The sequence below is a fragment of the Strix aluco genome, chromosome 4 (assembly GCF_031877795.1).
Source record: "Strix aluco isolate bStrAlu1 chromosome 4, bStrAlu1.hap1, whole genome shotgun sequence".
Lineage (NCBI taxonomy): Eukaryota > Metazoa > Chordata > Aves > Strigiformes > Strigidae > Strix > Strix aluco.
Genome location: NC_133934.1, coordinates 6,890,573 through 6,915,219, shown reverse-complemented (window position 1 = coordinate 6,915,219; position 24,647 = coordinate 6,890,573). Strand labels below are relative to the sequence as shown.

Below are 24,647 nucleotides of genomic sequence, written 5' to 3'. Positions count from 1 at the left end.
ACAAAGCCACAGTTACTCATTTTGGCAAGTGGGGACTAAGGAAGTTTGGTCAATCTCTCTTCACTGATGGTGAGAATTAAGGGAAAGGTGAGAGAAGGAAGGAGGGAGCTTGGCCTTAATGTAAGTTCTCATGGGTGAGCCAGAGTGTGGCTTAGAGATAGAGATACCTGGTCTGCTAAAACTGCAGAAGAGCAGGTCTGACAAGAAACAGGCACAGCTCAAGCTATGCCCATTTCAACCTGTATGCATAGCTGGATTTTTTTACAGCTGTACAAATGGACACATTGATCACATCAATGAATTCTTGCTACCTGAAAGGAGTAAAAGGTTAAGTTTTGTCTTCCTCAGGTTGTGGAGAAGGGCTGTTCTTGTATTTGACTTTTAAGTAGGAGACTGACCATCAGGAGAAAGTGGTTGAAGTCTTGTTTTATTCAGCTGACAAAGTGGCAAATCATTAATGGTAGGTTACAAACATGATGTTGGTTGGATCACAAGCCTGCTTGGTAAGATGGGGAAACAAAATTGTTACACAAATTGTAGAGAAGCTTCCTGAAGTTGGTTGTCATAACTCAAAACCCATACAAATACAACAGGTGGGGAAGTTAAATACAGTGCAAGGACCCAGGACAGTACCGGTGCTTTGACTTAGCAACGCCCAGCCCCTGCCAGCAGCTTGGTTTGCAACCCTTGGGAGATCACGGGGTTTCTTTCCAGCACAACCGATGGCTGAACTGCCTCCAGAACTCCACTCCTAGCTCACTGCACCTGAGTTGTTCCTAACCCCACAGCACTGGCATATGCTGTCAAGATCTCCACGATTTGTTTTGTTTCTAGGGTCATCCGAGCTTCGGTCAGCCAGTCGTGTGCCACCCTCCTGGACTCTCCTCGTAACTGGTTGACAAATTTTGCCGCCAGCTCCAGATCTCCGTGTTCAATGCAGTACGAAGCGTAAGACAGTAATTTAAACGTATCGAGGTCGTCGGGGCTGAGCTCGGCAGGTGGCTTCAGCTGTTGAGGGTGAAACACAAGCAGCGACTGCAGGTAAGACAGGAAGTATTGATACAGGCTGTTTCTCGTTTCGTCGATCATAGCCACTCTTTTTGCCAGTTTTTGGACTGTGTAGAAACGGGCTCTGAGGGCCTCTTCGCTGTACACCCCCCGCGTCAGGGACTCCTGAGGGAGAGCTGCTGTTAAGGCTTCTGTAAAGGCGTTGTCGGAACAACTGGCTTTGATGGCCTTCACCGCGCTCTCCAGTGGTTCGGTGGGACTATCCCCCGAGGCTGTTTTCATGCAATATTTGAGTGCTTCAACAGAAAGCCACAGCTGATGGGCCTTTCTGGCTTCCTCTTCTGCTACTGCGTGACCTGCAAAACAAGCCAAGAAGGGGACTCTGAGATGGAGGCAGGCGTAGGGGAAGTTTTGAACACAAACAGCAAAAGCCATCCCTCAAAACACTCTGTTTTCAAAAGCAGCTGCCCCCTTGGCACTTGATCTTAAATCAAGTCTGTTCCACAACTCAGGGTCGGAACAAGACAACAGCTTTGGCCTCAGGCACCTGGGATCTGTGGGCTGCTCAGCAGGGTGGCAAACCCAGGCCCATGAGCTACATGTCTAAGCCCAGGTTTAAGCACCCAGGTTTGGGTAATGGGCCTTGAATCACAACTTAAGTCCTTAAATAAATGTGATTTCAGTGCTCACTCTTGACTGCTTGCTCAATTCCCTTCAGCCTGGCGTAGGCAGTGTTTATATCCAGCGTGAAGTTGTCGAGCTGTTCCTGAGTAAGGCGTCGGAATTGCATTTCTTGTTCACTTAGTTTCTCTGACAAGTTCTGAAATGGAGCAAGATACATATATCAGACCAGAAACAGCTGCTTAATTACCTTAAGATGTTTCTATAAATCTATTGTTCTTGCTAGGGATAATGCATATAGTAAATACAATATATTAGTAGGAAGCCTTATTAGGGCGAATTTAACAGTGACTGCACTTGTAACTGTTAAAAATTTCTCACCTATAGCAAAAGCTTTTAATACCAGTTTGAACAAACCCTGTGTTCAGGCACTGTATTTCTTCTCTCCAAGATGAGCAGGCTTCCCTCCCCAGGCCTCATTTCAGTCTCCTGGAAGATGCTTCAGCAGTCTTGTCCTGTGAAGCGTGTGCTTTCCAAGGGTTCAAACATCCCCCTGATGCCCCTGGGGACTCCTCTCCCTTACCTGCTCAAATTCCACCTTTAGTTCCTGCTCCTGGATCTTAAGAACATCTCTCAGATGGTCTGTGTGGGCAGCAGCCTGCCGCCGGAGCTGGGTCCTCATTTCGCTCTCCATCACCTCTCGGACTTCTTCAACCTGTACACACACGAGCAGCTGTTACTACACCGCTCAGTCACACACGAGCAGCTGTTACTACACCGCTCTTTTTCAATTGTTTGTCACACACTCTAATTATCTATCAGTGATTACTCAGGGTACATTTCATAGAAGTGGCATTGACAGAGCCCGTGTTTCATCGTAAAAAGCTGCTGAGGTCCTTTTTTATAGCTGAACCTTTTCCTCGAGGTGCTGGAATAGCTTCACAGTCCACAAGGCCTGTAACTGGTGGCTGGTTACTCACTAGGCACTTAGTGCAGTTATCAAAATATTATATAAAAAAAAAATACAGTAATGTCAAACTAAACACTCGCATGTTTATAAACCAGCTTCCAAACAAAACAGACTTTACCTTTTCCCTGTGTGGCGTAATACTGAGTTAGACACAGTTTAATAAAACAGTGATACCCCCTTTACCTGATCTTGTATAAACCAGCCACTTCAGAGAGCACTCTTGGTCTCATTAGTATTTTACAGGCAATTACTCCTCACACTAAACCTTTCAAGAGGCAAAATACCCAGGAAGCAACCAAGTCCCTGAGGGAGAGGACCAGGGGAATATTTATAGGTTTCATCAGTCACTAGCTTAGCTTTCTAGGAGACCCCCAGCCCTATCTACACCCATCGCTGCATCACTGAAAGCTCGACTTCACGTCGCCTTGCAAGACACTGGCTTAGGCGACTTCTCTGGTTTTTCTCAGCTTTAGCTGATGACTCCTGTACGGTGTGGAAAGCCCTGTGGCAGAAAGCACCTACCCCCAGAAACCAAACCCCATGGCAGGGACACTTATTCTGGACTTGGGTGATGATTGAGGGGGGGACTTGTAGGACCTGGGGGGTGATGAGGAGCCAGGCTGCTGCACGCAACCGACGCTTTCCTGGGTGGGCTCTGATGCAGACTGTGAGCACATGGACAGGGTAAACATGTCCCCAGGAACAAGGTTTCCCAGCATCAGCCTGGGAGATCCCCGAGACAGACCCCACATGCTCTGCCAGATCACTGCCAGCAAATTCACCGCCCCCCACATCAATCCTTAGGGCACGGTCTTCCCCAACCTGAGTCTTTTTTCTTCTCCCCTGTGACTTTTGCAGAGGTTTTGATCCTGCTCTCACCAGCTCAGAAGCCTCTTGCTGTTAGGAGAAGCAGCAGTCTCTGAGCCCCTGGTGCAGGTTTATTTAGGAGCAGTTGAACAGGTCTTGGTTTGCTGGGGTTTTTCTTTTTAAATGCTTGTGTCATTTCCAACCTCCCATTAAATGCAAAGATTAGTTGAAGCAACTTCTTTAAAGAGCTCTAATACCTGTTACTGCATTGCTTTGAACTAACAGGCTAGAGGTGAAATCCTTCATGTCCCTTGTGTCGATGCAAATTTTTCAACTAATGGCCACTGTTTACTAATGGCCATTTTCAGAGGCAGATATGTGAAAACAGCAAGAGTATTTGGCACAAGTGTCTGCCTGCAATACGGTATCTCAAAAGATAAAACCTCCACTGCCCCAATTCCTACAGCTGCGCTTGCTTCGTATCCAAAGCAGCATTAAAATTCTGAGGAGTTTTCGTGGTCTTAAAGAAATCCAATCCCAAACCACTGCCAAAGAGTGGAACAACATGGAGATACCTCCCAGAGGCAGGACAGAGGGGCTACACAGCCCTGAGATGGCCATGCTGGGCCAGATCAAACATTTATTTTGACCCAGTAATCCTACGTCTGACAGCAGACAGGAACGTGAAAAAGTCACTCCCTGTTTTGCTGTATGATTTTACCATTCTAACTCCACAGAAGTTTCCTTGCTGAACATCTCCTTGCCACACTTAGCCTGGGGTTTGCCCTATCTAAAGTCTCCCATCACTCACAACATCCTGGTTGCTCCCCTGTGCACTCCTCCACTTCTTCTACATCCTTTTTGAGCCAGAGATGCAACCAGGTGTGTTACACCACTTTACCTTCTTCTCCTGTTCTATTTCAATCTCACTTTTGTGATGCTCCAGTGCTTTGGCCACAGCTGCCTCAAATGCTTTTTTATCTTCAAGTTTCTGCTTCTCCAGGGCCGACTCGATGTGCTGCTGTTCCCTCACTCGCTGCTCCGCCAGCTCCTTGTTTAACTGGTCGATGCGACGATGGGCATGTGCAATGAGAGAATTTAAGTCGTCTGTCGATAACTGGCCAGCTGAAGAAAACACAGGGTGTGAGGAAGGGCTGCAGGGAACCTGCCACCACGGTGCTTGGGAACTTTGCCTGATCTATGAAAAGTTTCTGAGCACTTCAAGCCCCTGACCTGTGCTAATGCCCACCCGATACCACTCTCTGAGCCACACCTACAAGCAAGTACTTTCTGTCTAGGAGAGACATTATCTTTGTTTCTTTGAAATTATTCACAGCTATTTTTGACACTGACATATTGATGTCACACTCAATTAGAGGACACTGTCAACAATTCTGGTTTTTGGTCTTTACACCACCATGTATTTTGCCCCGTGACAGCACACACAGTCGCAGGATGTGTAAAACCCCGAGCACTGATACCTCCAGCTGGGTACACACTTACGGAACTTGGATCCTGAAAACACTGAAGTCATTGTGAGAGACAGCCAGAATGACATTCTTTCTTCAACAGTCCCCCAGACCAACTGCTCCCACTCAGATTTCTTACCCCAATTTGTACCTTTCAGGTCTGGCTACTCAAAGAGCAGGAGGGGTCACAACTACATCTGTGTCTGCTAAGAATTTTGCTATTTTTCTGCTGGGAGATGGGGAGGACACAAGCTACACCTGCAGCATTTGTAGATTTGATGACCTGCAAACGACACAGGCTCTGTAAAGCACTGCAGCCTGTACTGAAAACCAGGAACTACTCGGGAAAGCATTTCTGCAGGGTCCAAAGCAAGTGAAATTCCACAGTCCTTCAGCCATCCTGCTGGTGAGTGCTGGAGAAAGGACTGGTGCAGGAGGGCTCGGTGCAGCGGTGCTCGTGTCCAGCAGCGCTAAGCTCAGCTGTTGAACTTAACACTGCTACACCCAGAGCAGGGTTTTACTGACTCCAGTTTTAAATTACATTTCTTTGATCAAAAGGAAAAAATTAATTAACCTCAGAATCAAAGAGTTAATCAACACTTCTAAAATTAATCGTGAAAATTAAATTTGGAGAGCCAAGACTTCAAATTAAAAGAATCTGGTTTTGGTGACCCAGCTTGGAGCAGCCCTGTGTGGCTTTTCAAGCGTACAAAGTACCTAACCTAGACATTTCAGGGGCATCAGCGGGAGCTGGTGTATCCAGCACTTCTCTCAAGGCAGGACTGCTGCGAGGTGGGCCTGTCGAGGACAAATGCCATCGCACAGCTTCACTGGAATTGGCAAAGTTTCTGTTTCTCATTGGAATCTCAGCAGCATGCACTGACTGGCTTAAATTCACAAAGAAAATTTAAACCTGGCTTCCACAAGCCAGCGATCACACTGACCTGGGAAGTGCTGCTACACATGAGTTTGTGGTTTAAGCTAGATGTGCAAAATTAGTGGAAAGGATCCCAAAGCATACCTCAGCCAGAAATGTTTTAGGAATGCAACATTTCACCCTTGTGTTGATACTGCCTGTGATTTAAAATCATGTACCACACAAACATGATAAGGACAAAGAGAAGAGATGACATTCACAAGACTAGAAGAAGTTACAGTGACTCACCTAAGTCAGTTATCTCTGCAACAGAAAGAGGAGAGGTTGGAAAAGTTAATGCACGTTCACTACAGCAAGTCAGTCATGCAAAAGTAAAATGGAAAACTAAGAGCTCCTTATCTACAGTGACTTAAACATGAGTCCAAGTCTTTAGGAATTCAGGAAGAACAGTATGTCAAGTATAAAAGTCTCTCTATATTACAGGCAAGATGTAGCCTAAAACATCCCAACCACTAAAATCACCTTTGGAAACCCACAGATGAATATTTAAGTTTAGCCAAAGCAAGGAAAACAAGTTTGAAGTAGAAAAATGCAACAGGACATCAGAAATGTTAGTCTGTCATTTCTAGGTTCTTATAAATCAGAAGCAGTTGGTTAAGAAACATATTCCCAAGCGGCCCTGAGAGTCACGGGCCCGAACAAGTCAGACCCATATACTTCAGTAGGTCACACCACTATGAAACTGAGGGCATGGAAGCTACCAGGAGATTCCCTTTCCTCCCTCAAAAGGGCAGCGATCACAAAACCCAAGATGTTCTCCCTTTATCTTGCACAAGGGAAGGCAGCTCCATCTCCAAGTTGCCTAAATAATTTTTTTTCATTTAAAACTAATAGCCCAAAAGCAAACTCTGCAAATGATTTGTTAATTTAAAATGTTTTCCCCACACATACTGAGTGGTTGGTTGAAACAAAAACTGACCATTCCAGAGATCTGGTGTATTCATTTAGCAAAAAAAAAGATTTTGTGGACTGAGGTCCACATTTCTAAAGCATGAAGTAGCATTAAGAAAGAGCACGTTGTAATTCTTCAAGAAAACTACTAGGCAATATTAACATCACATTTTTTTCAAATAGTAGTTATCACATCTAGAAAAAAATCTATTGTAACTCAGAAATAAAGTCATGACAGCTCCCTCTGAACACTGGGGCTAGAAAAGTCCAAGATCACTTAGTACATTCTGTGTTAAAACCCTGATTGGAAATATCTGGGAAATGTTTTCCAGGGAATTAATTTTTTTGAACTACAGCAGGCAGTAATTGCTCTGTGGACATACTACACTTGAGTTCATGCAGCAGCTTATCCACAGTGATGGTATACGCACACACTCCACCTTCTGCAGCTGTGCTTATCTTTAAGATGGAAGTAGTCAAGGTAAGTAACAGCCCGTGTGGGCAGGGAGTGTGCAGAGGGGATTGCTGTGGATGAGCTGACCATCGTAATTGCATCACGAGTCCGTCTCCCTTCCTGCCTGCTTTCTGCAACACTGTGGCGTATGAACATTTCCAACAGCTCAAGGTAATACTTTTATTCCTCTAGTAAGAAAGAAGCACTCTAACTATGCTTCTGAATCCCATTTCACGATTTTTTCTGTTATAAGGAAAGCAGAAAGTGCTCAAGTTGAAAAACCTAAGCACCTCAAATAAATACGAGCTCATGAGATTTCAGATCTTGGGTAAAGAACTAGTAGTAATGGCATAAAAAACCATAAGACACCAGTTCACTGCTTTTGTGCAGCACTGACAAATCAAAGTTAGTTACTGTGTCAATTTAATTTAGAAATAACATTCTGGCATAGGTAGGGTATGAAAATTCTCTCTTTCAGTCTATCTGTCATTTCAGTGATGAACTAGAGAAATTCAGGGAGTCCTTTATCACTCTGTAATAACGGTGGATTATAATACCTATGATCACAGAGTCAACCAGACAAATACTTGATCAGTGAGCACCACAGATCTGATCCAGATCTGGGGTGACCTGGCTCTTCCTGGAATACCAGCGGAGGGAAGAGATGTTTAAACAACATTATGATATTTATCATCCAAGAGCTGCATTTTGTGAAACTTCCAGTAGAGCACAGGTAGCTTCCAGAATTAAGCCTTTTCATAACGCCTGCTTTAGATTACTTATTTTAATTGTGAACCTATTTTCAAGTCTCAAACCAACCAACCAACATGAAAAACAGGATGTTGGACATTCAAGTCACCGAAATGACTGCGTGCAACAAGCCCAAAGTAACCCCGCCATTGGAGACTTACTTAGCCCCTTCCAGCCAGGCTGTACGTCGGGGGTGATGCTGTCCAGCTCTCGCTGAAACTCTTCTCTAGCTGTAGCCACGAGCTCATGATATTGAGCTACTATCTTGGCCTCAGATTGTGCTGCCTGAACCTGTAAGAAACAAAAAGGGGATTTGTTTATTTTTCACGGCAAGTATTGAAAACGGAGGCGTACATACTTTAAAGCCAGGCCCTGAGTTAGTGGCAGGTATTGTTACTCTCCAGCCCAACCAAAGCAAACTCACTTGGGGGAAAAAAACCCCACCCTGTGATATCAAACCTCTCATATACAGTAATTATTTGCTGTAACTACCACTAATTGTTTTGTCTCACACGCACACCGCAACTAGACAGCCAGTCTGTAGCCTAGATGGGACCAAAAGAGCATCTTAAATTCAGTTTATATCTTTAAAGATCTCCATCTCTCTCTCTCTGCTTACAGCTATCATATAGGCCTAGCAAGCTAATCCTGTGAGGGCTGCCCTCCGCTCAGTAAGTTCTGATGTTCCCACTATTAGGCTAAATTCACTCAAAACGCACCTGATGAATTATCAGCTGTCCTGCCAACAGAGATAAATTTCACCTTTATGTTTCTTCCCCAGTCTTCTGAGCTGTAAAGTGATTTACCCACCAAGTCATTAGCAGACTTTGCTCCTAATCCTCCCTAACCTCATGCTAAATTCCTCTTGGAGTCAAATGGGAAGAATTACAAGTCGCCCACAGAAAGGGCTGACACCAGCCAGGCTGGCTGGAGACTCGTTCAGGTCAGAGTTCAAGCTCTTGCGAAGATGTCATGTCCAATTACTGATAGTATAATCAGCTCAAAGATTGAATATAGCTAAAAAGGACAGAATTTACACTTTAAAAATATTTAACCTACTACAGAGGATTTGGGAATGGGAGGTCTGCGCAAGCTGTGAAGTAGTCCTGACTCTAATGGCAACTAGAAACAGTCTGTGGAAGCATTACCTTTTTCACAACATTGTCCAAGTCAACTATCATATGATGAAGATTTTCTTCTGCAGCAATAATGTGAGATTTGGCTCCTGCGATCTGAGACTTCTTGGCATTCTCGATGACGCCCTTCATCTTCTCTAACTCCTCTCTGAAAAGAGAAGCTGCTATTATAACGCATACAGGTCTTACAACATAGCCCCAAAGAAAAATTTACTTTATGCTGTCTGTATTTATAGGAAGAACTACTGGATAACTCTACTGGTGCTTCTCATCTACCAGCTCTATGGCTAAGATGCTGTGATTAAAGATTATTTTTTTTCCACAGCCTGAAACCTAAAGGTGTCAGTGTGTCTATTCCATGTAAAATGAGAGTTATTTATAGGGCAATTAGTATTCAAGGCGTAGCTGGAGGGGGAAGATGAAAGAAAGTTCACTGAAAGGAGTTAGTATCAGCAAAACTAAGTTAGTATTAGAAGGCAGACATTTCCATCACATAACAGTATCAAGGAAACATTTTTAATATAGATGGCTTACTCTTGCAGAAGTGTTTTGGACATGGTGACTGGTGGAGATAAATGAGGATGGGAGAAAATTTATAGAGCTCTGTAAAGATAGATTATTTTTTTTTGTAATTAAGAAAGAACCACTTTCCTCTAGCATAATTGGAAATCAAGGAAAAAAGTGCAAAAGCGTTCCTTTTCCAAATCCATTCAAACCAATGGAGGTTTCTAATGACTTCACTGGAATAAGGAACAAGCTTTAAAATAAGTAAATAAAAGCAAAGGCATCCAGTAGAGCCATGGAGAATGAAAGGTAGCACATCTGGGGTTTGTGTTAGCTTTGTTTTACTCTTTGAAACCTCAGTTACACCTCCTAACTACATTTAGTCAGCGCAGCAACTTCAACGATAAGAGGAGTTTATGACTTAAATAGCACCCGTGCAACTTCAGGGAGGATGTTGCCCTCTCAGCCTCAGAAGCATCGAAGGGTTTCCAAATTAATTCCTATCCTCATTACGAGGGCAACCTGGAGATATTTGTCCATCATCTTGTTTTTGCTGCTATAAACCCTATGCAACACATCTGCACACCAGACTCAATGCACATCAACGCGGTTCATACAGAACCTTGGGTTACAAGCAGTGCTCCACTTCAGAATTCAAGTTTTTTAGACATGCACTTAGTAAAAATCTAACCTTAAAAGCAACTCTGACAGATGGAACTGCCAAAGGATGCTGTAAGGTTTAATTTTTCATTACAACTAAGAGAAGCTAGTGATGTTACTGACTCAATACACAGAGTATAGTCATGGAGTCCTTACAATAGGTTTAATATTGACAAAATTATCCAAAAATAATACTAAAAGGTTATGGATTTTTTTTAAATCTTATTTGAACTTACCAACACTACATGTAAGTACTAAGGAGATAAACAAGTTCTTAAAAAGAAGAATAGGACTGTTTCAGACTCTTTAGTACAGTGAGGACTATGTGCATAGGCACCTAAGATATCCATTAGCATACAAAAGGTTTTTTTGATTTGGCACAAACACTTCAGTTTAATATAAACACAGGTGACTGTACACTTTCTAGAAACTCATCTAGTGTCTGCCAGCCCTCGCATGGGCGATGTTAACTTACCACTCGATAAGCCTTAAAAACAAGCAACTTACTTGGCTTTCAGAAGGGCATCAGCAGCTTCATCCACTGCTCTCCTCCGGTCCTTCAACGCTTCCTCCAGCGTGCGCCACTGAGATGATTTTTTCTCCCCAGTAGCCTAAACAGCACAGATTCTTAATTAGGTCATTACAATCACTAAATAAGAGACTTATCAAAAAAACCAGATCGACATGTTGCTACACATTTCACTCAAACTGAGCAACATTCTTGTGTTTTACCAACAGCACAGCTGGAAGCTTTACAAATGGTTTTTCTCTTCCAATGTTTTGTTTTGTTTGATTCTTAATGTATTTTTTTTTCCCACCTGAACAACAGCCATTTGTCCACACAGAAGACCTTGTGTGAAGATCACTGAATGGTTCAGAAAACGTTTTGGGGAGAAATCTCTACATCTATTAGAGTACTGTAATACTTTAAAATTGGTTTTAAGCTTCATACTTAAAATACCATAAAACTTTAAAGTTGCTTAATTTTAAAGTAAGCTTAATACTTAAGCTTAAAACACTCTTAAGATACTCGTTTTTCTAACTACTAGATTAAATCTCCAGTGCTTGTTTAGCTGCCCATATGCCCATTCATTTGATTAGCCACTAGATTATATTCTCTGCTCCAGAACTGAATAGGAAGCAGTGGTTCCACACAAACCCCAGCATTAGCACACCAGAACCACAAACTGGTATTGCTCATGCATCCCCTACTCATTTCCAGACAAGAAATGAACTATCCAGCAAGATTTTGGCAAAGGGAATGGTTCAATGGAGTTACCAGGGTGGACAGCATGGTACTCTAACTATGTCTAGGTAAAAAATGGGCTTGGGAATTAACATACAATGAATTAAAATACAACATGAAGACTATAATGTATTAACTTGAACTTTTCTTCTTGCAAAAGGAAAATAAAGGAGTTGGAAAGAAAAATAAAAAGCAAACCCCCTGCATTATTCAACTACACATTTCACAAGTGGAAAGATGATAAAGGTAAAGACATTGCAAGAAAAGCTTCCAGCTTTATCCTTAATTGTGAAATTAAAAAGTTTTGCTGAACACAGTAAAAAAACCAAGCTTATCTCCATTTGTCTAGTTTACCTCAGAATTGTCCATGGCCTCCTTCAGTATTTGCGAATGGGCATTCACTGCTTGCACAGCAGATTCCTGGGCAGTAATCGCCTGAAGGGTTATACGAGCTGTTGCGCTAAGGGCTCCTTCTAGAGTTGCTGCAAGGGCTGGAAAAAAAACAATTAACCAAATTAAGTTATAAAGAAAAGAGCCTTAGAATTAGTAAAATGATACGTTTTATCCTCTGCATTTCCTTATGTTATTTTCTATGACCCAAAAGGGTTGGCCAGTTCAGGAACTATGCTTGCAGCCTACAGAAGAAGAAAGGTTCCCAGATCACACTCCTTATTTAGAGGAGTACTAAGGTTCAAGTCTGTACTTACACCAATAAAGCTACTCAGTGGAAGAGCTTTGCCATGTTTCTGCAGGGGGGTGCATTTAAACCAATAAATATTTTCCATCTTCATTTGTTACAGTGGTTATTAAGAGGAAACAAATACATTTTCCTATCTTCCACAAGGAAGGTATATTTCAAATGCTGTTACTCTTTCTAGCCAAGAAGGTGGTGGACTCAACTTTCTATTCCTATTGGTACAGAAGCACAATTGAGCTATTAATTATTCAAGCAGGAACTGAATCAGAATGGTTAATCAGAGTGAGCAACATCTGCCTGGAGTCAGACATTTATGTCTAAGCAGTAGGGTAAGTAAATCCACCTTTCCAGTGAATACTCCTCGTGACTTTTTCAGTGTAACAACTCAACTTCTTCACTTGCAAAAAAGAAGTCGCCCTTCAACACCCACCTGTTTCTCCAAGAGGCTGGTCTCCCTCTCATCCTCATTAACACCGGCTGAAGGACAACACAGAAGCTTTCTAACACTGCAAGCAAGCGGCAGCTTGAGCTGGGTTTGCTTTCAGAAGGTAAGTATCAAGGCAGCTGGTTACAGACTGCCTGGACACGCTAGACAGCATCTACCAAAAAAGATGTCTCTATTTTTCTGGCTTCCCCTGAGGCAAAACAGGAAAAGACCCAAAACTCCTGATTTAAACAATCATGCTGCAGCCAAACCAGGACCAAACAACAGCCCAGGAGTATTTAAAATCTAACAAACCAAGAGGGGGACAGGGCGGAAGCAAAACTCATTGTTTTGAGCAAGACACACAAGGGGGACATGGGACACAGGAAAATCCAGACCACTGCTCAGTAACAGAGCTGGATTAATCTGTCTGAGTTAGAACCCAAGCAAGGAACTGTCATAGTTCCCAACCCAGAACCTACAGGCAACTCCTCACAGAGCCTTGACCATCCCTGAACCACCATCCAACAAGTTGAGGCAGCAGCTCTGCAGACAAGGACCTGAGGACCCCAGAGGACAGCAAACTGAACATGAGGCAACAGCGAGTCCTGGCTGTGAACAGGGCTGCATCAAACAAAAGCACGTCCCACAGATCAAGTGAAGAAATAATTTCCCTCTAACTGGCACTCTAAGGTCGGCTGCTCTAAGGCCCTGAGCAACCCTCCTGCGAAAGGATCATTATTTGTACTTTTAGAGGGTGGTCAAACACTGGAACAGGCTTCCTAGAGAGGTGGTCGCTGCCCCAAGCCTGTCACTGTTTAAGAGGCATTTGGACAATGCCCTTAATAACATGCTTTAACTCGATCAGCCCTGAATTGGTCAGGCAGTTGGACCAGATGATTGTGTAGGCCCCTTCCAGCTGAAATAGTCTAGTCTATCCTAACCTGCCCCAACTCTCCAAGCAGGGGGATGGACTAGAACCTTGGAGGTCCATTCCAACCCAAAATTTTCCATCATTTTTTGACTATCAGTTACTTCTTAGTGAGTGGAAGAAGCTTCAACACCACTCATTCTGCCAACACAACACAGGGACAACAACAAAGAGGTGCATAAGCAACCTAGAACTCTAAAGCCGATACAGTCCAACAATTCTTCTGTCACGTATGACACATAACACAAAAACTAACAGTATGGACTTACCTGCTATCTTCTCTTGTTCCTCCTTGTCTTGCTGGGCAAGCCGGGCCGCAACTTCTTCTGGTGACCGTTCTTTTACAGCATGGGAACCTTCATGTTCTTCAGCTACTCAGAAGTAAAAAAAGTGTCAAACTCTTTAAGTGGAAAGTCCAAATTAGTATATGGATTAGTTGTAGGGAACTAACTTTCTTTCAAAACTGATTTTTATAATTAGCATCACTTTATAAATCTGACTTCTGCAAGAAGCCATGCTGAAACTATCTTAAGCATTTTTATCTCCATAATTACAAAGGCCAGTCTCACATCATCTTAAAATTAAAGGTAGTAGCATGGATAGCTCGCATGCATCTGTAGATTTTATGTTGTCTAGTTACAAAAATAGACAAAATTCAGAAGTGAAAGGCAAAGCAAGAAGTGAAAAACACTTATGGAGCCAAGTTAAAATTTTAAGTGAATATCTGTTCTTATTTTTTTTTCAGTTCTCCTTTGGCATGCTTAGAGGGACCAGTCAAAATAATGAAAGATTAGTAAGAGGGCTATGGTGAACCATAATTATACTCTACTCCCTCCCCTAAGGCTACATGAAGTGCCTGAAGAGTGAGCACGGACCTAAGTAATTATCTCAAGACCAACAGCAAGTCAGCATCTAAACTGACTAGAGAGCCCAGATCTCTCAGCTCTCAGACTCACGCTGCAACAAAATCCATCAGGTTATCTTTTCATAATGCTGATGCTAACTCTGAAGAATGTATTTACTTATTGCTGGTATACTTTTTATGAAATGTGTTCATACTTAAAGAAATTCATATAATCTCATCTGAAAGATCATACAGAAGCTAGTGTTTCTTGGCGAGTTAAACAATAAATGCAGTTTCTTCACTTAGCCCTGGGCAGACACACTTTTCTGAACCTCAATCAGAAAGCCACAAAGACCAGAAGCAAACTGGACTGTACAAGTTCCAGTCCAGCATAAAGGCAGGCTCTCCTCTTGTGTTCATGCCTATACCTGTCCCAGGTATGAATATCAGCTTCTTAGTATGTTAAAGATCTATTAACATTTGATGGAAGTTATTTCTTCTGCAAAATCACAAAGAATCGCATCCTTAAAAACTGACAAACGCCAACACAGAAGTCAGAATTTATGCACTTGAAGCTACAGTTTTTTGGTTTTCTTCATCATGTTCACATGATTTTTTTCACCTTCTTCAGTCTGTATCCCCGGAGCTGGCACCGACATGGCTACACCCGTTGCGGAGATGATCTGTGCTGCAGCCTTGCCTGCTGTCAAATACAGTTACAGAACAAAACCAGTTAGTGTATCTGTGCTATAATGTATGAACAGGGATATAAGACTTAATTTTTTTCCCCTGTAGAAGCATATGATTTGGACACTGATACTATTATTTCCAGAAAAAGAGGATTTCCTGGACAAACAGCAACCTATTACTTACACATACACACACACACAGAGCCATGAGAGATAAATGTAAAAGATTGTCACAGTTGCTCCTCTCTAAACCAGTTGTATTTGACCTGGCTTTACAGTACCTCAGTAATTATCCAAAATTAAGATTCTTGTGCTTGCATGAAGAAAAAGAGGTAAATGGCCTCAGAGTGCAGCACCCAAAATGCTTTTCCTGCTGAGTCTCATATCTCAGCTGTGCAGGAGAGTCAATATTTGTGTTACATTCCAAATATTCTATAAGATAAATAAATTTTGACAAAAAGGAAAGAAAAGCTAAAATCCATTTTAGACAAATTTTCTCATGACTGAAAAGAAAATAACATTAATTCTAAGAAATTATAACATACTCATCTTCAACTACTCCAAAAAGACTATTTTAACCTAAGATGTATAATGTAGGAGAACATTACGTCTTTTGCTTCTCTCTGCATGACATTCTGTAAAGTTACCTTCTTCTTCCTCTGAAGGAGCAACAGCTTCTGTTTTGCTTATCTGGGATTTGGTAGCGGGCTGTTTAGACTCTTTCATTACTTCTGCTACAGATGAGATCTTCAGTGGACCTTGCTGTACCTTGAAAAATCAAAAATAAATAATATCATCAGTTTTCCAAACAGCCTGTGTCTCACCGATTCCATTATAATGGAAAAGAAAATCTCCATGTCTGGGTGACTGTATCATAAACCTAAGCTTCAAGGTACAGATCATAACAGTAGCAAGGCCATATAATTTCTTGCCTTGATTTTTACTTTAGAAGGAATCTTTACAATTTTCACCTATCCAAAACTGAAGGTATAGTAATGGCAGTTTTCATTACAAATATACATTAAGGTATGCATAAAAAGCAAATAATTTCATGCCACAAACGTTTCCGAGTGTTTTGAAAGACTACAGATAATGCAGAAACTATAAAACCTACAAGTACATGAAGGTTTGAAACAATTCCAAAAAGCAGATTTCAATTATTTCCCCTGGAACATTATTTAGTCCGTACAGGTATATCTTAAATTAATCCAGTTGACACTTCTCCTCTTCATTTCAAACCTCTTGAGCATTTACTGTCAAAACAAGTTAGGCCATCAGTCGTCCTGACCCAGCTTCAGTTTTTCAGGTAAGTGCTCCAACAGCTTGCTCCTTCAATTTTAGTTTTTTGTCCACCAACACTTATAGGAGTCACCCCTCCTATTCTGTCTAATGTCTAGGCAATTCCTTTCCAAGTTGGAGTGTTTTAAAGATACGTGACAGCAAATTAAAGATACGTTTAAAAAGAACAAACATGACTTTATCCGGTTATCACTGAACAGAAGATGCTACAGGCATGGTACGGCTTTGACAGACATGGAAGTGTCAGATCAGCAGCTTCACCAATTTCCCTTTGAAAGGATTCAGATGCTAGTGTTCATGGCAGGCAAACACTTATTCAAGCACAGAGTATTGTGAGGTTTTATATTAATCCTTTAATATCCATCATGCAAAGCCACAAGGTAAAATAAAAGCATTTGAGTTAGAGCCATGACTGGGAAGGTAATAATTCTGCCATCTGACTGGTCTGTTTTGCAAAATTACTAGTGCCTGGGAGGCATCAAGAGCTTGGATGATCACATGTGTAGCGCAGCTAACACCACAAGAAATACGATTTTGGTTAACTGATACTGTCCCATTCATTAAGAACAGCTTGCTTAATCTCCAATTAAAAATATTTTGGGTTTCTTGAAGATGAAATGGCTTCTGAAGGCTCAGGACAACCACAGCCAGAGCAACTTTTCAGCATTCTTGGATAATTGGGCAGTGTTTGCTGTCAGATGCAGGAACAGAGAAACTTACAGATTCAATTTCCAGAGTTGTGCTGAAGGCGGTATCAGGTTTTCCTTTCTGCAGGGTTGTGCCACTAAGATTTCAAAGCATGATTCTTACACATAGCTCTGTACCATTCAAATCCTTATTCATTCAAAAATGTTCTCAGTCCTCTTTAAAATAAGTTCAGCTTAGAATAAGTTTTCTAATCCTACTACATCGCTAACTATACTAAGCCTCTAGTAAAATAGTTAAATTTTAGCACGTCACCTACCCTCTCTCTCCTCAATTTATTTCTGAGTATAAGCAGAGCAGCTATTCAGTTAGGATCCTACTGGATTATTTTACTGTAAATAAAAAGTTTTACCACCAAGAGACCACAACCACAAGATGATAATGGGAAATGTAGAACCATCACTGTTGTGCAGCACAAAGTAGTACCTCAGTTCATAATTATTAAACTTTAAGAATTCTTAGAAAAATCTTAAAATTCTTATATTCTTAGCACACAGCAAAATTAATCAGAATTTGAAAGCTAAGAGCAGATGATTTTAAAAAAATTAAAAATAAGGGGGGGGGCAGGTGTGAATGGGAAACACTTACTGGTTTCTTTGGCATCGGTGTGCTGTATGGTGCAGGACCAAGTGCCATCTCAAAGAGTTTATCAGAGTAGGGGACGGCCTTCTCTACGCTCTCCCGGAATTGCGTATCATAGCTGGCATACAGGACGGTTCCACCTACTCCTCCACCCACAAACAGGACACTTGCACCAATGATTTTACCTACAGAAACACTGAGGAGGAAAGAAGAGTGAAAGTTACGTAAATTGTATTATACAACAAACATCAAGCAGTTTGTGAGTCCTTAGCTTACAGCTGGGGCCAACCACTCTGTTCCAGAAGCTTGTCAACAAACCCAGTACCCACTTTAAATCGCTTTCAGCATCAGCGAGTCCCTGGTACCATACCGGTTCACTAACTCAAAGATAAGACGGCAACCCACAACCTTCCTTCTAAATATTGATCATCTTCATTAACTTCATTTAAATTTGACTGGATCAAACAAGAAACACACAAACCCATGAGAATAAGAGTTACTCAACAAAAAAACAATCCCACCACTACCAATTTGCTCTCACATGAAACGAAGGAGCAGATTCCTCTCGGCCAACGCAACGGAAGAACCAAGTCCACCCTCCAAAACCTTCTACGTACCCAGACTCTCCCGGGGGCGTAGCATATCCACGGCACAGTCGTAACGGACGGAGTGACGCTCTCCCACACCGGCTACTCTGCAAGGGGTGGAGGAGGCGAGAGTTAAGCAGTGAGCACATTTAAACATCTCTTCACCTCATCTTGCACGCCCCTCCCAGGAAAGTAGCAGCTGGCACTAGAGCGGTGATGTTGGCCTCTGTTTTCCCTAAACAAAGAAGAGAGCTTTCTCATGTGCAGCTTGTAGGTTAAGGGCGTTTTAAGTAGTAATTAGGCATTTTGAAAAACAATCAGAAAAAAAAAAGCCTACCCCAGCTTATTTCTGCATTTATTCTGCCTATTTGTGTTCCCTACCTGCAGTCTGGGCAGTACAACTGGGTTAGTTCAGATTCTCTTCAACAATCTCATGCACTAAAACAGCTCGGCTGTGAGCAGTGCAGAAAACAACAACAGCTGTTTAAATACTCAAAAGTTTTCATTTCTGAAGACATGCAAGAAGTTCTCCTTAAGCTTCCAAACAAAGACTTCCTCTTTAAAAGAATCAACAGTGCATAAACTTTCCAGTCAGACATTGTATTACAATACAAATGAAATGACTATATGAAGAGTGATATTTCATTACATTCCACTTAACAAAAACTTCATTACCCAAGATTTTTATCTTCTTTATATTTTAGCTGAAAATTAAGATTTACCAGAAAGACTGGTTAAGCTACTCCAGCCTACAGAACCAAAACCACTGTCCCCCTCAGGTGTTTTTTTCCCCCACATGTGAATTGCTAGAAGAGAACTACAGGACTCACGGGAAATCAGTGTACAAGGCACAAAAAGAACTTTTCCCACAAGTTGAGATATTTTGGCCAACTAGGAAATTTTTCTAAAAAGAAAGAAAACTATAACACTACAACATAACCCTACAAGATAAGTTTCTCTATTTCCTTTTGCATATGGCAATGAGTAACAAGTACAAATCTTGCGGTTTAGGTCCCATCCTTGTCCAACAGCGTAGAGAGGAAAGGCAGGAACACTGAATTCTTATTCTTTCCAGAACAGCAGCCAAAATTTTTTAATTAGTAACAGGAGCATGAGTACAGCAACAGGAAACATGCTCTTCTTACCCCTGAGACCTTCACTAGCCCTAGCTGTGCTCCATGGTTGATTTTCTGGTTTATGATGGACAGAAGACAATAAATACATTCTGTAATGTTTTTGATTAGACTTGATTGCCCCAGAAGCATACACTGAGGCCTCACTGACTCTTTCAAGGGGAACTTCTCTACTAAAAGCCTCTTAAACCGTAACTGACTGCTGGACATGCTTCTGACTCTCCATAAGACTCTGTTACACCATGAAACACACGACGAGGAAAATATTTGAGCATTATGAGTACAGCTCAACCCAATAAAATGGGGGGACAGGAGTTATTTTCTATTGATCCATTCAATTTCAGTCCCTTTCAACACTCTGGATTTATGTTATTTTGCCTAATGCTCACCCAGAAATAAGCTGTCACTCTGAAGCCCCTCACCAGCCTTTCTGGAGGTTATCCCACCCTGCGCCACAGCAAGAGGGAGCTTAAGGCAACACACTCGCCCATTCTTGCTCAGGCTGGACTTGCCTTCTAGGTGATCCTGGAGGCTGCCACAGCTGTAACCTGGTAACTGGGCCAGTTCATCCATTTTCATGTTGGCTACAGCCCCTACTCACACACAGCGATGGTAAATAACACCACATTCATTTAGTTCTCCCACCTTCAGTAAACACATCTGCTCCTGCATGAGGAACAGGGAGCAAGCAGGGCAGAGGAGAAACCTTGCTCCTCGCTGTTCAGCATTTATGCTTTGTACACCAGGAGGGGTTTTTTTGGTGGGATTATTGTTTTTAGTCCAGATGCTCTCTGGATGAGATGATCTTTCGAGGTCCCTTCCAAGCAGGGCTGTTCTATGATTAGCCAAATCCTCATTTTTAGTCATCGTTCATCAAAATGAGAGAAACCAAAATGCAGGTGCTCAGTCTACGCTGTTGGACTCTCGCATGAGTGTACACATAGCAATGGGAGAGATAACCTAAACCCCAAACAAGTCCCCACCAACTCTTTCTTTCAAGGTGCTGCAACAAACAGAAATTCCCACAGCTGGCCAGGGCAACAACCACCAAAAATCTTTAGGTACCAATGTTTCATGAGGAAAAGCCCAAGTCTAACTTTCCTCCCTCACATCCAAGTACACTATTATGTCCAAAAATCACTGATTTTTTTTTTTTAAATTGCTCTCTTTCAGCCATCATAATAATCTTGCTTATATTTGCTGTATTACCGTAATTTGGAAATTTTCAGGTAGTTTCTGATCTCCCCTTTGCATAATTTCCAGGAGTTTGTCATTTTTTAGATAATGGATTTGGAAGAACTTGGAATCAAGGGATTTGGAAGAAATACATCACACATGAGTTGCTATGTCCTGCAAAAGGCAGAAATAAACTACCTGCTGTCCTGCAGAAAAGAAGATAGAGAAAACCCTTTGGATAAGGCATCACACAGACAGCACGGATGCCCGTAGCCAGGGCACTGCAGGGCAGCTCTTGCTATTTCCTCCTCCTCCTCCTCCTCCAGCGCCTCTACGTGCTATTTGTTCCACCTAACTTCTTAAATGCTTATTATTTTATATTCACTGTCAACTACTATATTGCCACAAGAATCACGTTGCAGGGCACATCGTACCTTCACTCTGGTTAATATTAAGAGCCCCAGTGAATCTGACATTTGGTGCTACGCACATGAGCTCGCCCTGGCAAAGCACTCAGGACAGGTATAGCATGGCACAGCAGAACATCATTAAAAACAAAATCTGCCTTGAAGGCTTATACCTCACCTGTAACTTCAAATAACCAGACACAGGATACACCATCCTCTGCATTCATGCGGTCCCAGCTAAACCTCTCCTAGTCACTAGGCTCAAGCATCCTGACCCAGAATTTTCACAGAATTAAGCTCGCAAGACACACACAGTTTTCTGCAACATGGGATTTGTGTACTTAAACAGAAAGAAACCAGAAATTTCAGAGGAAGTTTGTCTTCATTATGATAGAGGTTAGGTGTAACAAGGATGTCTGACCACAGAACTCAAATTAATTTCCCATCGTTCAAGACTTCTGCCAAATGTACCTTTTTACAAGACGCCCTCTGTTTCTTTTCAAAGAAAACTACAGGAATATGCCAATAAGGGAAGAAGAGTCTCTCTGCAGCACTATGCATGTAGCTGAAAACATTTATGAAATCACCGTAATAAAGACCCACTTCTCTCAAAGCCACAACTTCAATTTACTTGTTAACAAGCTTACTGATCCTCCGCGCACAGAGCTCACAGTAAGAGAGAAGGATAAAATTTTCCCCAGTCTCCACCATGAGCTCTCTGCTGGGATCTTCTGTACATAAACCTTCATGCTGGTGTGGCTTTGGGGAGCGGCAGTTGCTTTGCTATCCCCAGCCAGCCACTCTCCATCTGCTCAAACAACCGAGCATCATCAAGGACCTGTTACCCCACAGTCCTGACCAGGTCCAGCTCTCCTTAGACAACTGGATTTTTAACCTGTAAAGGAGTATTTTACCATCACAAAACAGAAGCAGACTTGCCTTGCTATCAGCTTCCATATAATGTATATTTTTTAAAGGTTTAGTTAAATTTTTAAAAAAGTTACAACTTGCCACTTCTAACATTTTAAAAAAAACAACACATGTCTCTTTCTGGGCTGTATCAAAGCAAAACAATCAAGTTTCACTAGCTGAAGAGCAAGGTCCTGTCACTCTCTCTTTAATTATACCACCATCAGGACTGCAGGCAGACACTGAGGCTCTGGCCTGAGCTTTAGCTAACTGAGCAGGGTGAGAAAAACTCCTAAACATGAAATGAGACACACCGAGTCTCAAGGCAAAAAAAAAGAGGGACAAGAATGCTGAAAGGGGTAGTAAAGACAAGAAAATGGAATATGGGTAATAAGATATAAAAGCTGTGTAATTGTGGCTGCCTGGGGATCACCACAGCTGGAGCAGAGAATAAACCAATGATGCTGCTCCAGCAAGAATGTGTCTGTCGATTGTGCTCCCCCAGGCAGGAGGATGCGGGTAGCCAGGATGCCTTCCCTTAATAGCAAGGCAACAGGCAGCACTGCCAGATGGAGCATCCTGGTGTCACCCCGTTGGTGCCCCTTCCAGGCCTGACATCAGCATCTGCATGACAACCTCTTAACAGCATGAAGGTGTCACTTCCATGATGGGAGTTTTCACTACTTGTGGAAAAATTACCTAGTGTCGTCTCAGATCAGGTAGCACTTCTTGATTAGAGACCACAATTCTGCACCTCTTGCAAAACAAGCACTATAATTAAAACATTTGTTTCTTATTTCCAGTTTCTGGCTCTCTTGTCACCCGAAAAGAAACAAGTTTTAGTTGCAGAAAGTCCATGAGACCAGCAACAGTCTTCATGTGTATATACTACAGTATGCCACAAAGCTTCCCCTCAATATGAATAAAAGGCAGCAAGAGGTATAAAAAACTATTTCACTGCATGCCCACTTTTGCTGTCCGAAGTAAATCTCTGTTGTATTCGGTCTCATCAGTAAATAGGATTAGGGGTAAAGGAAAAAAACACATTATTTTTTGAAGTATGGAAACAAACAGCAAGGATACAGACAACGAACGTCACAGAGTGCTGTGGCATCTCTGTGTTTGCAGTTCTTCCACCTAACAGTCACAGACCAAAGACACACTTCTGAGCTGCAAAGCACAACACTGGCTTTTCCAGTGCTGTACAGTCATTCTAGACACATTCTTTTAAAGACTGAATACATGCAAATAGCCCTAAGTGATAAACATCTGCAAAAGCCTGTTTTCTGTCTTCTCAACTCCCAGCTCAAACTTTCCACAGGCCTGCAAACCCAGAGCCTTATTTTAGTGGGCATCAGATGACCTGGCCCAGAGAACTCTCCAGCCTTATAAAGCAGCAGAGGAAGTGCCAGCTGCTGCGGGGGAAAAGGTTGATAGCTTTAAAGCGGGTACCGTTCAGCTACAGAGCCCGTGGGGGCTGAGTGCACAGCTTTTCCTTTGCTGAACTGTGTGAATAGAGAGTAATGAACACTGGAATGTAGAGTAGAATATAGAAGTGATCTAATCGGATTAAATTTTATTACTGTTAAACAGACACTTGAAATACAAATTGGGGCCTTAATAGGAGTCACTCTCACCTATAAACCCTGATAGCTTCTTAGAGTTGGCCGACTGCTTTATAAAGGCTCCATAGCATACTGTCATCCTAATCTCTGCTGATGAGGAAGGGCAAAGGTCCAGAAAATACATCCAACGGGCACTTTTCCCCCTGGCATCGGATATTCTCTTCATGACTGTGAGAACTAAAGGATCCCCGTATGGTCACTCGGTACCACAGGCCCCCCCACACCTGAAAGGTGACGTTACTCATCACACTGAGCACCGGCACCCCCATCGTTATCGACACGGCCGGGGGGTCGGAGCCACCGGGGGCAAAACGGGGAGAAGGCTGTGAGGTACCGGGTGCCGCAGGCCGGGGCGGCGCTAGGGAGGCCGAGGCGGGGAAGGCAAGGTCACGTCCTTCCCCGCCAGCGAGCGGGCCCAGCCGTCCTGCCGCCGAGGAGCCGGCCGGCCCGTGTGCCACTGCCAAGCCCTACCGCCCCTCCGGGCTGCGGCTGCAGCTCCCCGGCGCTACCCTGAGGCCGGGACCGGCGGGACCGAGACCGGCGGCAGAGGCGGCGGCGGGCGCGGCAGATGACGGCCGGGGAGACTACAGCTCTCAGCATGCAGCGCGGCGCGCCCCGCAAGCGACTACAAGTCCCGGCGTGCCTTGCGGGCGGCGCGCCCCTCCGCCCCGCGCAGAGCTGGCGCGCGGCACGCCGGGACTCGTAGTGCACCCCACGTACGAGCGCTCAGCTCCCGCCCGCCCAGGAGCCCTGTTGGCGGGCGCAGCCGCCCTTCAAAAGCCGCGCAGCCAATCGCGGCCCGCGCACGGGGAGTCATTCAGAAAAGACCGAGCCGCGATTAGAGGACGTGCCGCGCCTCGTACTCCCCCCTCCCCGCCCCGCACCGTCTCCGCTTGCCCCCGCCGGCAGGCCCGGCCCGGTCCCCGTGAGGGAGGGGGGCGGCCAGGCCTCACCGGCCGGAGGGGAGAGCGGCTCGCGGGACTCCTCCAGGGCTGCGCGCCGCCTGCCGCCCTGCTCACCTGCGCGGCCACAGCGACCCCCGCTCGGTGACACGCCCGCAGCATGGCCTCGGAGCCGGTGACGGCCGGGGCCGGCTACAGGAAGGCGCCGTGCGCGGTAACTGCCAACGCCGCCCGCCTCCGCCCCCCCCCACCGCGAGTAAAGCGCGGCGCGCATGCGCGGCGGC

At 43.5% G+C, this 24,647-nt stretch overlaps 1 protein-coding gene across 3 annotated transcripts; it reads right to left on the bottom strand.

The window, feature by feature from the left end:
* Positions 1-406: 406 nt before the first annotated feature.
* Positions 407-24,633, bottom strand: IMMT (inner membrane mitochondrial protein). Of its 3 annotated transcripts, none has more exons than XM_074821869.1 (15): positions 24,481-24,633; positions 18,242-18,318; positions 17,631-17,820; positions 15,686-15,806; positions 14,972-15,052; positions 13,775-13,876; positions 11,808-11,944; positions 10,715-10,818; positions 9,056-9,191; positions 8,069-8,198; positions 6,041-6,055; positions 4,308-4,531; positions 2,213-2,344; positions 1,699-1,828; positions 407-1,364 (listed from the first exon to the last, which is right to left on the bottom strand). In XM_074821869.1, exons 1-15 carry the CDS (start codon positions 24,523-24,525, stop codon positions 757-759), a joined length of 2,232 nt encoding a protein of 743 aa, XP_074677970.1. In that variant the 5' UTR covers positions 24,526-24,633; the 3' UTR covers positions 407-756. The 3 variants fall into 3 exon arrangements, with proteins under 3 accessions (XP_074677970.1, XP_074677971.1, XP_074677973.1); XM_074821870.1 differs by having other exon boundaries at positions 14,972-15,049; XM_074821872.1 differs by lacking the exon at positions 6,041-6,055.
* Positions 24,634-24,647: the final 14 nt, after the last annotated feature.